Genomic DNA, 14454 nt, shown 5'->3' with positions numbered 1-14454 from the left:
TTTTTGTATTTTTAGTAGAGACAGGTTTTCAACATGTTGGCCAGGCTGGTCTCGAACTCCTGACCTCAAGTGATTCACCCACCTTGGCCTCCCAAAGTGCTGGGATTACAGGTGTGAGCCACCACGCCCGGCCTCTTAGCAGTTTTCAAGTGTGCGATACATTGTTGTTAAACCTGGTCACCACGCTGTACATTAGATCTCAGACTTCTGTTTTTTTCTTTATTGTGAACTATGTCCACAAAATAATATTTGAGCCCTGCACTGAAAACATGTATTTATCTGTATTTATTTACTTATTATTTATTTCTATACTTGTACCTCTGTGTATGGCATATTGCATATAATGCATATTGAGTACATTGTGAAACAGGTACAAAATGTAATTACAAAAAAGAGAAATAACAAGAAATGGAAGGTCCACTGTCTTCATCCTGCACCCGGAGGCTCCACAGCTGTGTACAAAGGTGTTCCTGTGGTGCTTGAGTCTCAGTTCATGAGGGGCGTCTGGGCGCAGTGGTTGGAATGAACCAGATGGGTGGTGTAGGGGAACAGAGAGGAAGGACAGGTGGCGAGGCAGCTGGCAGAAGACATTGACATCATGTGTTGATGTCAGTGGCTGATCACATTAGAGAGGGGAGTGAAGACCAAAGAAAGAACAGGGCAGCCGGGCGTGGTGACTCATGCCTTTGACACCAGTGCTTTGGGAGGCTGACGGGGAGAATCACTGGAGGCCAGGAGTTCAAGACCAGCCTGGGCAACATGGGGCGATCCGTCTCTACAAAAAGAAAACAATGAGCCAGCCATGTTGGTGTGTGCTTATAGTCCCAGCTCCTGGGAGGCTGAGGTGGGAGGATCACTTAAGCCCAGGAGTTTGAGGCTTCTGTGAGCCACCATTGTACCATATACTCCAGTCTGGGCAACAGAGAGACTCTGTCACGAAAGAAAGAAAGAGAAAAAGAGAGAGAGAATAAGAAAGAAAGGAAGAAAGGAAAGAGGAAGGGGAGGGAGGGAGGGGAGGGAGAGAGGAAGGAAGGAATGGAGGAGGGAAGGAAGGAAGGAAAGAAAGAAAGAAAAGGGTGATGAATACAGTGGAGAGGTGACTTCCCCTAAAGGAAAGAGAACTGGGGACAGATGCTGATTTAGGTGGAAAAGACAATCTTCCCTTCCCTCTGTCCCTCCATCCTTCTGTTCTTCCCTCCCTCCCACCCTACGTCTTATGACAAGTTGGTTGTGGGGGAAGTGACGCAGGAGGAGCTTCCTGGGGGTCGTAAAAATGTGCTCCTGAATAACTACAAAGGTTGGGTCCTGACAGTGTGGGCTCTCTGTGAGTTTCCCAGGGAGGTAATTCATCCAAGGAAGGAGGCTTGAGGGCCTGTGCAGGGCAGAGAGAGGGTGGAGCAAGGCTAGGGGTGCTGCATCTTTGGGCAGAGTCCCCCAACCATGCCCCAGAACTAAGATTGGGGGCTGATTTAGCTGTTTCTGAAGTGATTGGGGGTCCTCAGACCTGGAGGGAGATGATGGTGAGTCCTGAGGGGGAGGGAGACGAGCCCTTTGCTGGAAGAGAAACTGTTATTTCATCTTCCCATCCTGCAGAAAAATAAATTTGACATTAATCCTGCATTGTGCCTTCCAGACAGCCATTCAGGTTTTCTTAGGTAAATTCCATTGTCTTCCTTAATCATTGGACCTTTTGATTTTTCCTAATGTTATACCTACATATGTGTGTGTGTGTATATATATATGGTATATGCATAAATATAAATGTGTATATATATATTTTCTGTTGATGCTGTTTTAGATAAGTGTTTCTCCCCTGCAGAGAAATAGCTAGCATTTTTCTTGGGTTCCTGTGTGTAGCCAAGGAATCGCTATTGTCTGTAATGTCTGTAAGAACAGGCATGTTCTTGTTTTCTCCTTAGGTGGCCATAAAAGTCATCGATAAGAAGAGAGCCAAAAAGGACACCTATGTCACCAAAAACCTGCGGCGAGAGGGTCAGATCCAGCAGATGATCCGCCACCCCAATATCACTCAGCTCCTTGATATTTTAGAGACAGAAAACAGCTACTACCTGGTCATGGAGCTGTGCCCTGGGGGCAACCTGATGCACAAGATCTATGAGAAGAAGCGGCTGGAGGAGTCCGAAGCCCGCAGATACATCCGGCAGCTCATCTCCGCTGTAGAGCACCTGCACCGGGCTGGGGTGGTCCACAGGTAAGGGCCAGGCCACGCTGGTGATCACTGACTGTGAGGTCCATAGATGGCACTGGGCTTCGGCACCCTCTCAGCCTCTGAGAAAGGCTGAGCAATTGCAGCCTGTTTTACAATTTTTCTATATTTTTATTTTATTTTATTTGTTAATTTTTTTGAGATGGAGTTTTGTTCTTGTTGCCCAGGCTGGAGTGCAATGGCGCAGTCATGGCTCACTGCAACCTCCGCCTTGTGGGTTCAAGCAATTCTTCTGCCTCAGTCTCCCGAGTACCTGGATTACAGGCACCTGCCACCATACCCGGTTAATTTTTTTGTAGTTTTAGTAGAGACAGGGTTTCACCATGTTGGCCAGGCTGGGAATTTTTCTGTATTTTTATTCCATGGAATTGTTTTGTGAATTGGGTTCATGCCAGTGTAAGGGTTAAAAGACTAGAATATGAAGCCAGAGTGACTGGGCTTGCAACCTGGCTCTGCCCTGTAATAGTTATGTGACCTTGGGCAAGTTACTAACCTCTCTGAGCTTCAGTCTTTTAATCTGTAAAATGGGAATAATAATAACACTTCTCTCTCAGTCAGAGTAAGGGTCAATGAGTTAATACATGGGAAGAGCTTGGGACAGCGTTTGGTACCTAGTAGGCATCAGGTGTTAGCTGCTTTTCTTCTTGTTTGCATTGTCCTGAGACCAGTCGTTTAGGTGCCTGAAAGAGCCAGTGTTAAGATGGCATGAGATTAGTGCATGAGATTAGTGGCATGAGATTAGTGTTAAGATGGTGCTTTCATTGTCTTTGCTTTACATATGGTAGCCACTCAATAGCTGTTTTATTCAATGAAATTGAATCACCATTCGAATTTTGAACTTGCCCTTGAAATCAAGGAGTGTTTTCCACAAACCAAACCAGTCTTGCAAATAATTATGAAAATCAAGCTTGTTTTTAATAGCTTGTTGCTTCCTAGGAAGGGGCTCTACAAAGAAAGTGAATGGAAGCAGCATTCTTAGCAGTGTTGCCATTGGTGGTGGTGGGTGCCTGCTTTTAGTATGGTATGAAAATAAGATCAAACAAATTTAAAGAAATAAAAGCTCCCTCTTTTCCTCCAGGGAGTGTTGGCTTCACCAACAAATGCATGGTTTTTCCTTTGTGAAATTATGATCAATAATTACTCTGGGTTATTGGGAACAACCAGAAATCTTTTTTTGTTTTGTTTTGTTTTTAAGACTGAGTCTCACTTTGTCGCCTAGGCTGGAGTGCAATGGCGCAATCTTGGCTCACTGCAACCGCCGCTTCCCAGGTTCAAGACATTCTCCTGCCCCAGCCTCCCAAGTAGCTGGGATTATTATAAGCGCCCACCACCATGCCTGGCCAGTTTTTGTATTTTGAATACAGACAGAGTTTTGCTATGTTGGTCAGGCTGGTCTCGAATTCCCGACCTCAGGTGATCCACCCACCTTGGCCTCCCAAAGTGCTGGGATTACTGGTGTAAGCCACCACGCCCCACCTAGAAATCTTTTTTTTTTTTGGAGACGGAGTTTCACTGTGGTTGCCCAGGCTGGAGTGCAATGGTGCGATCTCGGCTCACCACAACCTCCGCCTCCCAGGGTCAAGCGATTCTCCTGCATCACCCTCGCTAGTAGCTGGGATTATAGGCATGAGCCACCACTCCCGGCTGATTTTGTGTTTTTAGTAGAGACAGAGTTTCTCCATGTTGGTCAGGCTGGTCTCAAACTCCTGACCTCAGGTGATCCGCTCTCCTCGGCCTCCCGAAGTGCTGGGATTACAGGCGTGAGCCACCGCGGAGTTTCACTGTGGTTGCCCAGGCTGGAGTGCAATGGTGCAATCTCGGCTCACCGCAACTTCCACCTCCCAGGTTCAAGAGATTCTCCTGCCTCAGCTTCCCAAGTAGCTGGGATTACAGGCACACGCCACCATGCCCAGCTATTTTTTGTATTTTTAGTAGAGATGGGTTTTTGCCGTGTTGCCCAGGCTGGTCTCAAACTCCTGACCTCAAATGATTCACCCTCCTTGACCACACCCCAAGTGTTGCCCAGGCTGGTCTCAAACTCCTGACCTCAAATGATTCACCCTTCTTGACCACACCCCAAGTGTTGGGAGTACAGATATGAGCCACCGTGCCCAGCCATGAAAGCTGTTTATTTTCTGATCAGTGACAAAAGCAGCTCCAGGACTTTACTTAATAGAACTTAGACTTCCAAGGTGGAGAGAGCTGTCTCCTTACTAATGGGATTGGTGCCATGGGATGCTCTGCCCTCTCATGGCTAAACCCACGAGAGGCCCATTGTCCAGGCCTTTTCTAGAGCCAGCCTTGGGCAGGCACCATTCAGGCCAATCATTTCCTCCTCACTGAGGTGAGAGCACCTCTTCACATACGTATTCTTGGTCATGCGTGTTGTCATGAGATCACACTTCATTAGAACTCTTTGAGCTTAGATTAGCAAGGAAGAGAACATTCAGGAATGGTAAGTGAATCACGCTATTTTTGGCTCTTCCCAACAATACCCTTGGGTAGCCTGAGGTGTCATAGCTCTGCCGTTATTAGGAAAATGGTAGTCGTAAGTGTGCCTGGCTCTGTCTTCGTTTATTAAGATGACAAAGGCAGAAATCTCACAAGTGAATCAGCTTGGATTACCGACCCCGCAGGTCACAGTGGAAAACAGAACGAGGGACTGCGAGCGGCAGAGCTTTTTGTGGTACTTGGGGTGTTTTCTCCAAGGATTTTGTGCTGTCAAAAATAAGATGAGCACTGAGCTTCTCAGGATTGTGAGAACAACAAAGAAAACCAAGTGGAAGCTGCGCCTCGCACACTGGCCTCTCCTGCAGGAAATTCTCAACAGCCCTTTTAAAGTAATTTTAACAAAATCCAATCCCTCTCAGCGCAATTACTGTCAGAATGTCAAAGCAATGAATTTAATAATGTTTTGATAGCAAAGACGGTATACTTTTTCTTTCTCTGATCTCCAGCTTTTTCTACTTTTGCCTCTCCTCAGGAATATATTTATAATCCAATAATGGCAAGGGCTCAGATCTTTTAAAGTTAGAGAAGACTGGAAATACATGGATGATTTAGGAAGATTTTTTCACGTTTCCCTCTAAAAATCATGTTAATGTGTGTCACCGCACATGGACAGAGGTGATTAGGTGGTTGAGACCTCACATTAAAATGCTTGTTTAGAATATATTCATAGTGGCTTTAACGGAATGTCTTTGACTTTCAAAGACTCTATACCACTAATTTTGGGTGTTCGTATTTCAACTGACCACTGGTATGTTCTTTACTGGAGCCCTTTCTCATAAAGAATTTTCTCCTTTATGCTGCAAAGGTGGAATGAATTTCATAAATTATTTTGAGGTTAGATTTTTCAAATGAATAAGAGACTACTATTGCATTTCAGAGAGGCCGTGGAGTCCCTGGTGGGAAGATTTCTGAGTAAATATATTGGATCATGCAAAAGGATTCAGGATGATTTTTTTTGTGGCTATATGTGTACTGTGATTTCAGGGGCTTTTGGTTGTGTGTGTGTGTGTGTGTGTGTGTGTGTGTGTGTGTTAGGGGATGCTTTAAAAATGCAGTTCCTGATTAGGCTGATATTATGTTGTTATGTCATAATCAACTTAATGCTAGCAGAGCCCTCATTTCCTGTGGCATTAAATCGAAATAATTATTTATCTTTCCAGAAGTATTTAAACATCATTTAAAAGAAACAATAAATACGACAAGTAGGTTTTTTTGTTTGTTTGTTTGTTTTTTCAAAGGAAGCTAAGCATGTGTAAAGCAGATTCGCTTTGCTGGCAGAGAACTTCCTATTAGACTAGACTTGCCACAGCCTCTGTGTCTAGGGCTGTTGTTCATTTTTACAAAGGTAGAGTGTGGTCTAACTTCTTTATTATTCTATTTTAGAATTGTCTAAGCTTCTCTAAAATATAACAGGTTGCTTTTCCTTCCCCTAAACGTGCTCACCCAGCAGGATGCCAAAATCTGATGATTTGCCTGTTGTATATAGAGCATCAACTCTTAACATGAATCACCTAGAACGCCGATTCTGCTGAGAGGCTAATTTGAGATTCATGTGTCCATTCAAAATTACAAAGTCCAATCAAACTATACAGATAAAACACAACTGGATAATACAATACCACCATCCCTAAGCAGGAAGAGAAAAGCCATGGGGCTGCAGGACCAGGAGAAAGAGACACATGATCAAAGGGAGCCGGAGCCTGAGCTCGGATATGTGTCAACACCATGGCTCCCAGGGCCATGACCTTATCCGTTCATCAATATGGAGAAAAGGGCTCTCTGCGCCTAAGAGGAAGGGGAGTGGAAGACAGGAGGCCCTTCTTTGTTCTTTTTGGCCTGACAAGAAGCAGGCCCAACCTGTGCTGGTTGGGGGGTTAAGAAGTCTGTTAAGGCCGGGAGCGGTGGCTCAAGCCTGTAATCCCAGCACTTTGGGAGGCTGAGATGGGCGGATCACGAGGTCAGGAGATCGAGACCATCCTGGCCAACACGGTGAAACCCCGTCTCTACTAAAAAATACAAAAAACTAGCCAGGTGAGGTGGCGGGCGCCTGTAGTCCCAGCTACTCGGGAGGCTGAGGCAGGAGAATGGCATAAACCCGGGAGGCAGAGCTTGCAGTGAGCTGAGATCTGGCCACTGCACTCCAGCCTGGGCGACAGAGCGAGACTCCGTCTCCAAAAAAAAAAAAAAAAAAAAAGTCTGTTAACTTTCAGGTTTTCTTGGAGAGGAGAGGAAGGGGACAGCAGATGAGAGGGAACGATTCCTGCTCACATCCAGGAGCTGGGTGGAATCCCAGGGCCTTCTGCTGAGAGCGAGCACATATCTGGAGGCACCAGTGGCAGCAAAAGTTTTGTGTTTAATTGGGTTTTAAAAAAATCGCATTGGAAATGTGAGCTCTAGCAAAGCTCCAGCCCAGCAGCTTCATGGATTGGGATGCACAGTGGTCTGCAGCGCTGACGCGAAAGCCAGACCCCCTTGTCCACGTGCTGGTTTGACCACTCCAGAGTGGTGCTGGGCAAATCACTCGAGCTTTTGTACCTCCCTTTCCACAGCTACACAACAGGGAAAATGGATTCTCCACTTCACATGGCTGTTGTGAGGATTAGATAAGTCAGTCTGCATGAAGTGCTCAAAACCGAGACACTGTGTAAGGACTGAGTCCATGTTCTCTGTAATTACTACTGTGTCCAACCCATTCATTTTATCCACAGGAAGCTGAGGCCCACAGTTCTCCGTGCTCAGGGCCCCATAGCTGTTCTCTGCTTGCACTGCCCTTGTTGTCTTTGGCTGAATTCTACTCATCCTTCAGGTCCCAGCTCCAGGTTCACCTTCTCTGGGAAGCCCTCCAGGCTTGGCCCCCTGGCCATAGACTCACAGCACCCTCTACTTTTCTTTCTGAGCACGTATCCTGTGGTTACTTCTCTCTATCTGCCTTCTGCACAGGCCACAGCTTAGCCCAGTGCTGAGCCCAGTGGGCACACAGTAAGACTTTGTTGAATGAAGGAAGGAAAATTGAATGAATACAGCTAGTGTCAGAGTTTGCACTGGGATGGAAGCTTTCTGGTAGCCAGTCCTATGTTCTGGAATAGTCCATATTCTCCCTGGAATTTCAAAGGAGTTTCTTCATTGACTTAGTGTCACTGTGTTTATTTTTTAGGTCACAATTTGTAGAGTGGCATCTTTCTAGTGAATGGGTCTTTCAGTTTTATACACAGAATTTGTTTCTGGAACATTACGGGAACTCAATAAAGGTTTCATTTTGAATAAATAAATCAGGTTCATGGATAACACATTATTCTTGTATTTTACCAAAATACCCATATTGTAAATAAATCAAGAATTTGCACATCATTTGCTTTTAATACAGTGCTTTTGAAGATAAGACCTAACCAAAAAAAAAAAAAAAAAATCATGTTCCCTGCAAAATGCCTGTTGCCTTGGGGAGTTATGTGCTTGGGGAGTTTGGGATGCTTTATTCTTAGTTTATTATTAAAATCCATCTTGTGACCATCCCCGTAGGCAAAACTTTTTCCATCAAACTTAATCCTGTCTGAGTTGGGTCTGTCCTTCCCTGGGCCCCTTGTCTCTTACCGTTCACTGGGCTGGGGCGCGTGCCCCCCAATGCTGTTTGCTTATGGCCAAATTGATCACCTCTTTTAAGTATTTTCTGGAGTCTTTCCTCTTCACCTTGTCTTGGAATCTTTCGCTTTATTATCCTCACCTCCAGCCTCTCACCTCATAAATGGAGTGGCCCGCAAAGCCCTCAGGAATCCATTGTGGCATTTCCCGCTGCCAGTGGCCCCGCTGGGTAACCCTTCTCATGATGGCTGGGCTCCAGGGCAGAATTAGAAGCTCCGAGAGTTTAAATGACTTGCCTGGGCCTGGTTGGCGGGTCCATTAGAGACAGCCAGACCCCAGCACCTGGCCTTACTCCCTTCCCCAGGCTCCCTTGCTTGACTCCCTGTCTTTGCTCAGCCTCCCCACTTGGGGTGTTCACTGGTTCTGCCACGTCTCATGCTCTCCTCCTCTTACCTCCTATCCTGATGCCTCAGTGTTACACCATTCAGTTCTTTGGACTCAACCCTGAGCGGCTTCCCCAGGCTCTTTCCTGAGTTCCTGCCCCTCAGCCTAGACCTCCTGGTTGGGCATGGCCTGTGGAGGCCCAGGGGAGAGACTGCCTTCTCTTTGCCTTCTCCCATCCCACAACTCTGGATGCATGTGATGCATGCATGCGCGTGCACACACACACGTGCGCCCATGACCATATACACAGGGTGCACTCTGACATATGAGAGCTCACACACGTGTGTATGCAACACATACGTGCAAACTCGTGTACGTTCATACACCCATGGATGTGTGCACATGCATGCGCACACCCACACATGTACACTCTTGCTGTCCCCACGTGCATGCACATGCATGCACAAGGTCACATGAATGTGTGCCAACACTTGCAGTGTGCTCACACAAACTCATGTGCACTTACACACTCAGGCGTAAACAGACACACACACACACACACACACACACACACACTCCTGCTTTCCACCTCCCCAGCACTGCTCCTGTCTGCCTCTTTGCTCCACAGAGTTAGAGCAGCTGCCTTTCTGCCCCCAGGGGCGGGGGACCACCTGTATGTCTGTCGTGGCAACAGGACCCTCCCTGACTCTCCTCCCTGCACCCTCTGTCCAAGAGGGCAGTGACTCAGTTTATGGCGGCCAGTCTCAGAACCTTCTAATTGACCATCTTGAAAGAGATGCAAGGAGAGTCCGGGTGGGCGGGTGGAGGGGAGGGGAAGGGGTTGCTTGGTAGCCTGTGGGGGAACCTTGAATGGCTAGTCATGGCCTGTTTGTGTGCTTGTGCTTTTGAAAGAACTTTGAACAAAGGGCTATGATTAGGTGATACCTAGAGGGTGTGGAGGAGTCTTCTCCCCGCAGGTCCTTTCCCGATCTCTGTAAAAACACCCTGCGCTTATCTCAACATCTGGTCTGTCTGCTGTGACAGGTCCCCTTTGAGCATTTCTCCCTGGAACTGCCTAATGAGCAGAGAAGGGTCCTGAAGCCTTCTGAGCCCGCACGGCGTCTCTCTAGTGTCCTCTTCTCTGCTGGGCTCCCTGCTCCTGCATCACCGTGGCTTCTGGTTGGTATATTGGTGCTGCTGTTGTTCCCAAGACATCCCCCGCACCCCTGCGTCCTCACCCCCAGCACTGTCCTCCTAACCCATCTTCCTGTGCTGCCTTCTTTTTTTTTTTGATACAGAGTCTCACTCTATCCTCTAGGCTGGAGTGCAGTGGTGCAATCTCAGCTCTCTGCAACGTCCACCTCCCAGGTTCAAGCGATGCTCATGCCTCAGCCTCTCGCTGAGGCTACAGGTACCCCTCACCACACCCAGCATATTTTTGTATTTTTAGTAGAGATGGGCTTTCACCATGTTGACCAGGCTGGCCTTTAACTCCTGACCTCAGGTGATCCACCTGCCTCAGGCTCCCAAAGTGGTGGGATTACAGGTGTGGGCCACCATGCCCCGCCCTGTGCTACCTTCTGTGCCTTGTGCCACACCCCTTTGTTGCTTCTCCTAGCTCCTCTTTGAAGGCCCATTGACCAAGAAAAAGCAACTTCCCATCTCTCCCAGGGCCATTCTCTTCTCCTTTGTTTGTTCTCGGTTAAAAGTTAACACTGGGCAGGACGAGGTGGCTCACTCTGTAATCCCAGCATTTTGGGAGGCCAAGGTGGGCGGATCACCTGAGGTCAGGAGTTCAATACCAGCCTGGCCAACATGGGGAAACCCCATCTTTACTAAAAATACATAAATTAGCTAGGCGTGGTGGCATGTACCTGTAATCCCAGCTACTCAGGAGGCTGAGGCAGGAGAATTGCTTGAACCCAGGAGGCAGAGGCTGCAGTGAGCTGAGATGGTGCCACTGCACTCCAGTCTGGACAACAGAGCAAGACTCTGTCTCAAAAAAATAAAAATAAAAAAAATGAACACTGGATTTCCAGTTTCTATGCCACAGGGGGAACTGTTCAGATGGCAGGCCAAGTGTTTTGCTCTTGGGATGCAGCTAGAGTGAACATCAGGCTTTTCACGTGGACCGCAGGGAGGTTTTCTGATAGAGCCAGTATTCTGGATAATAGAGGCTTGCTCGTATTTGTTTTAAAGGTCCATTATCACACACTAACACTGAAACCTTATGAAGAAATTCGCCCCTTTTAAAACTTTCAGCTTTTATTTTAGCTTCCGGGTGTACATGTGCAGGTTTGTTACATGGGTATATTGTGTGATGCTGAGGTTTGGGGTACAGATTCCATCACCCAGGTACTGTGCGTATTACCCAACAGGTAGTTTTTCAACCCTTGTCCTCCTCTTTCCCACCCTCCCCTGGTAGTCCTCAGTATCTGTTGTTACTGTCTTTGTGTCCATATGCACCCAGTGTTTGGCTCCCACTTATAAGGAAGAACATGCAGTATTCGATTTTTTGTTTCTATGTTAATTTGCTCAGGATAATGACTTCCAGTGGCATCCATGTTGCTGCAGACGGCATGATTTCATTCTTTGTTTTGTTTTGGTTTGTTTTGTTTTTGAGACGGAGTCTTGCTCTGTCGCCCAGGCTGGAGTGCCATGGCGCGATCTGGGCTCGCTGCAAGCTCCGCCTCCCAAAGTGGTGGGATTACAGGTGTGGGCCACCATGCCCCGCCCTGCGCTACCTTCTGTGCCTTGTGCCACACCCGTTTGTTGCTTCTCCTAGCTCCTCTTTGAAGGCCCATTGGCCAAGAAAAAGCAACTTCCCATCTATCCCAGGGCCATTCTCTTCCCCTTCACCTTTGTTCACAGTTAAAAGTTAACACCGGGTTCACGCCATTCTCCTGCCTCAGCCTCCTGGGTAGCTGGGACTACAGGCTCGTGCCACCATGCCCAGCTAATTTTTTTGTTTGTTTTCAGTAGAGATGGGGTTTCACCATGTTAGCCATGATCTCCTGACCTCTTGATCTGCCTGCCTCAGCCTCTCAAAGTGTTGGGATTACAGGCATGAGCCACAGCACCCAGCCGATTTCATTCTTTTTTATGGCTGCATAGTATTCCATGGTACATATGTACCCCATTTTCTTTATCCAATCCACCTTTGATAGCACCTAGGTTGATTCCATGTCTTTGCTATTGTGAATAGTGCTGCAGCATCTTTTGGGTAGGATTATTTATTTTGTCACCCTTCCTTTTTTATTCCAGGTGCCTCTCAATTTTTCTGCCTCTTTGGATCATTTGTATCCTCTTTGATCACTGTTGAGTAGCTGAGCAGACGGTCTGGGTTGCCCACTCTTCTGAATGGACTCAGGGACATAACTTCAGGGGGCTAAGGATGTCCCACAGTGAACTGCCTGAGTGAGGCACTTGGTTGTAGTCATACCATTCTTAGTATGGATTGCTTAGGGAAGGGAAACGTATCCAAAAGCTGCTTTTACAAAAATTTATAGGCAATACTTTTTAGAGCAGTTTTAGATTTACAGAAGACTTGCATAGAAACTACACGAGAGTTCCCGCACACCGTCCCCCGACTCGCATTTTCCTTGTTAGGAATATCTTGTGTTCCCCTGGCACATTTGTTACAATGGATGAACCAGTATGGATACAGTCTTATTAACTAAGGTCTGAGTTTACCTTAGGGTTCACTCTGTGATGTCCAGTTCTATAGATTTTGATAAATGCACAGTATCATGTAACACCACTACAGTATCGTAATAATTTCAACACCCTAAAACCCCTCTATATTCCCCTCTATTCATCTCTCCTTTCTTCCCTCCCACACACCAACCCCTGGCAGCCACTGCTCTTTTTACCATCACCATAGATTCCCAGAATGTCATATAGTTGGAATCAAACAGGATGTAGCCCTTTCTGACCAGCTTCTTTCAATTAAAAGCATGCATTTGACATTCCTCCATGTCTTTCCAAGTGAATCACACCATTTGTGGCTCAATATCTTATTTGTTTTTATCACTGAAGATAAAAAGATATTCTTTAATATCTTATATCTTTTTTCTTTTTTGAGATGGAGTCTCACTCTGTTGCCCTAGGCTGGAGTGCAGTGGCGCAATCTTGGCTCACTGCAACCTCCACCTCCTGGGTTCAAACGAGTAGCTGGGATTACAGGTGTGCTCCACCGCGCCTGGCTAATTTCTGTATTTTTAGTAGAGGCAGGGTTTCACCATTTTGGCCAGGCTGGTCTTGAACTCCTGACTTCAGGTGATCAACCCGCCTCAGCTTCCCAAAGTGCTGGGATTCCAGGTGTGAGTCACCGTGCCTGACCTTATTTCTTTTTATCGCTGAATGTGCCGTTATTTGTATGTACCAAAGTTTGTTTATCCATTCTGCTACTGAAGGACATCTTGGGTGCGGACATCTTGGGTGCCTCCAGTTTGGGGAAAGAATGATTGAAACTGCTATAAACATTTATGTCCATAAGTTTTCCACTCATTTGGGTAAATACCTAGGTAAAAGCTATTTTTAAAAATGAGATTTTAGTTCCTTTTTTCCTAAAGTCTGGAGGAAAGTATTCTCCCTCTTCCTTCTGGATAAGTTACAAAGGACAAAGCAGGAAGTGGAAGTAAATAAAGCCAAAGGCTATTGAATGTTCTTTTCTTTTTTATTTTTTTTATTATTATTATTTTTTGAGACGGAGTTTTGCTCTGTCACCCAGGCTGGAGTGCAGTGGCGCGATCTCGGCTCACCACAACCCCTGCCTCCCAGGTTCAAGCGATTCTCCTGCCTCAGCCTCCCTAGTAGCTGGGATTAAAGGCATGCGTCACCACGCCAGGCTAATTTTGTATTTTTTTAGTAGAGACGGGGTTTCTCCATGTTGGTCAGGCTGGTCTTGAACTCCTGACCTCAGGTGATCCGCCCGCCTCGGCCTCCCAAAGTGCTGGGATTACAGGCGTGAGCCACTGCACCCAGCGTGAATGTTCTTTTCTTGTGTATGGGTAAGTACACTGATCTCTTGGACAGAGACAGAAGTAGCTCACCCTCCCATTAACTAGCCATGGAACCTTTAGGCAGTTGGATTGGTTGTCACTGAAATCTTTTAGAAATCTGGAGAAATAAACCAGGTTAACCAGGTGTATTCTGTGCGTTTTTCTTAGGGGATGGAGTTGGTTATAAAGGGATGCTATGGGTGGGAAGCTAGTGACTTTGAACTGATTTTATTTTTTTCTCAGTTTGCCTAATAATTATTTTTAATATGTCCTGCCCTAGTTTTAGGACGTTTCCTAGATTTTAAAAGCGGGTACTTTTTTTCTTTTGCATTTTCTCTTATTTTTGGTCTTTCGTTTATATCATTCTTCTAATCACTGTGGTTGTTCTCTAGGCTTTTGTGGCCCCAGAATTACCCAACTTAGTTTTATTGTTCTTGGCAGTTGCTATCTTTTACCTCGCCTCTTTAGGATGTTTTTCCCCACACTATTTGTTCTGAACTAAATTTCTCCTTTAATGCCTTAGCTTCTCTTCTTCCCAGGCAAAGAGGCTTTATTTCATTTGAAACAAACTGTGGCCTTCCTTTAGATTTAGAGAGTGCTGCTGTTTATAATCAGGGTTCACGGAACAACATTTTGGGATATTGCTGGCATACTATATTGTGTATGTATGTGTGTGTTTTGGAATTACCGTATATGCTTGAATAGAAGTCAGGCTGATATTACGTCTTCAGTATCTTCAGAAAAGAGGAAGTG

The 14454-nt window shown here is 46.2% G+C and overlaps 1 protein-coding gene across 1 annotated transcript in view; it reads left to right on the top strand.

Annotated features, from left to right (window-relative positions):
• Positions 1 to 14454, top strand: part of HUNK (hormonally up-regulated Neu-associated kinase) — a 132973-nt gene that overhangs the window by 57256 nt on the left and 61263 nt on the right. Inside the window, exon 5 of the mRNA XM_011954992.1 lies at positions 1920 to 2212. Coding sequence (XP_011810382.1) covers positions 1920 to 2212 — 293 coding nt within the window. The remainder of the gene's footprint in view (positions 1 to 1919; positions 2213 to 14454) is intronic.

This window comes from Colobus angolensis, unplaced genomic scaffold (assembly GCF_000951035.1).
Source record: "Colobus angolensis palliatus isolate OR3802 unplaced genomic scaffold, Cang.pa_1.0 Scaffold390, whole genome shotgun sequence".
In the NCBI taxonomy this organism is placed as follows: domain Eukaryota; kingdom Metazoa; phylum Chordata; class Mammalia; order Primates; family Cercopithecidae; genus Colobus; species Colobus angolensis.
The sequence above is the reverse complement of the archived record's forward strand: the minus strand, read 5'-3'. Positions and strand labels throughout refer to the sequence as shown.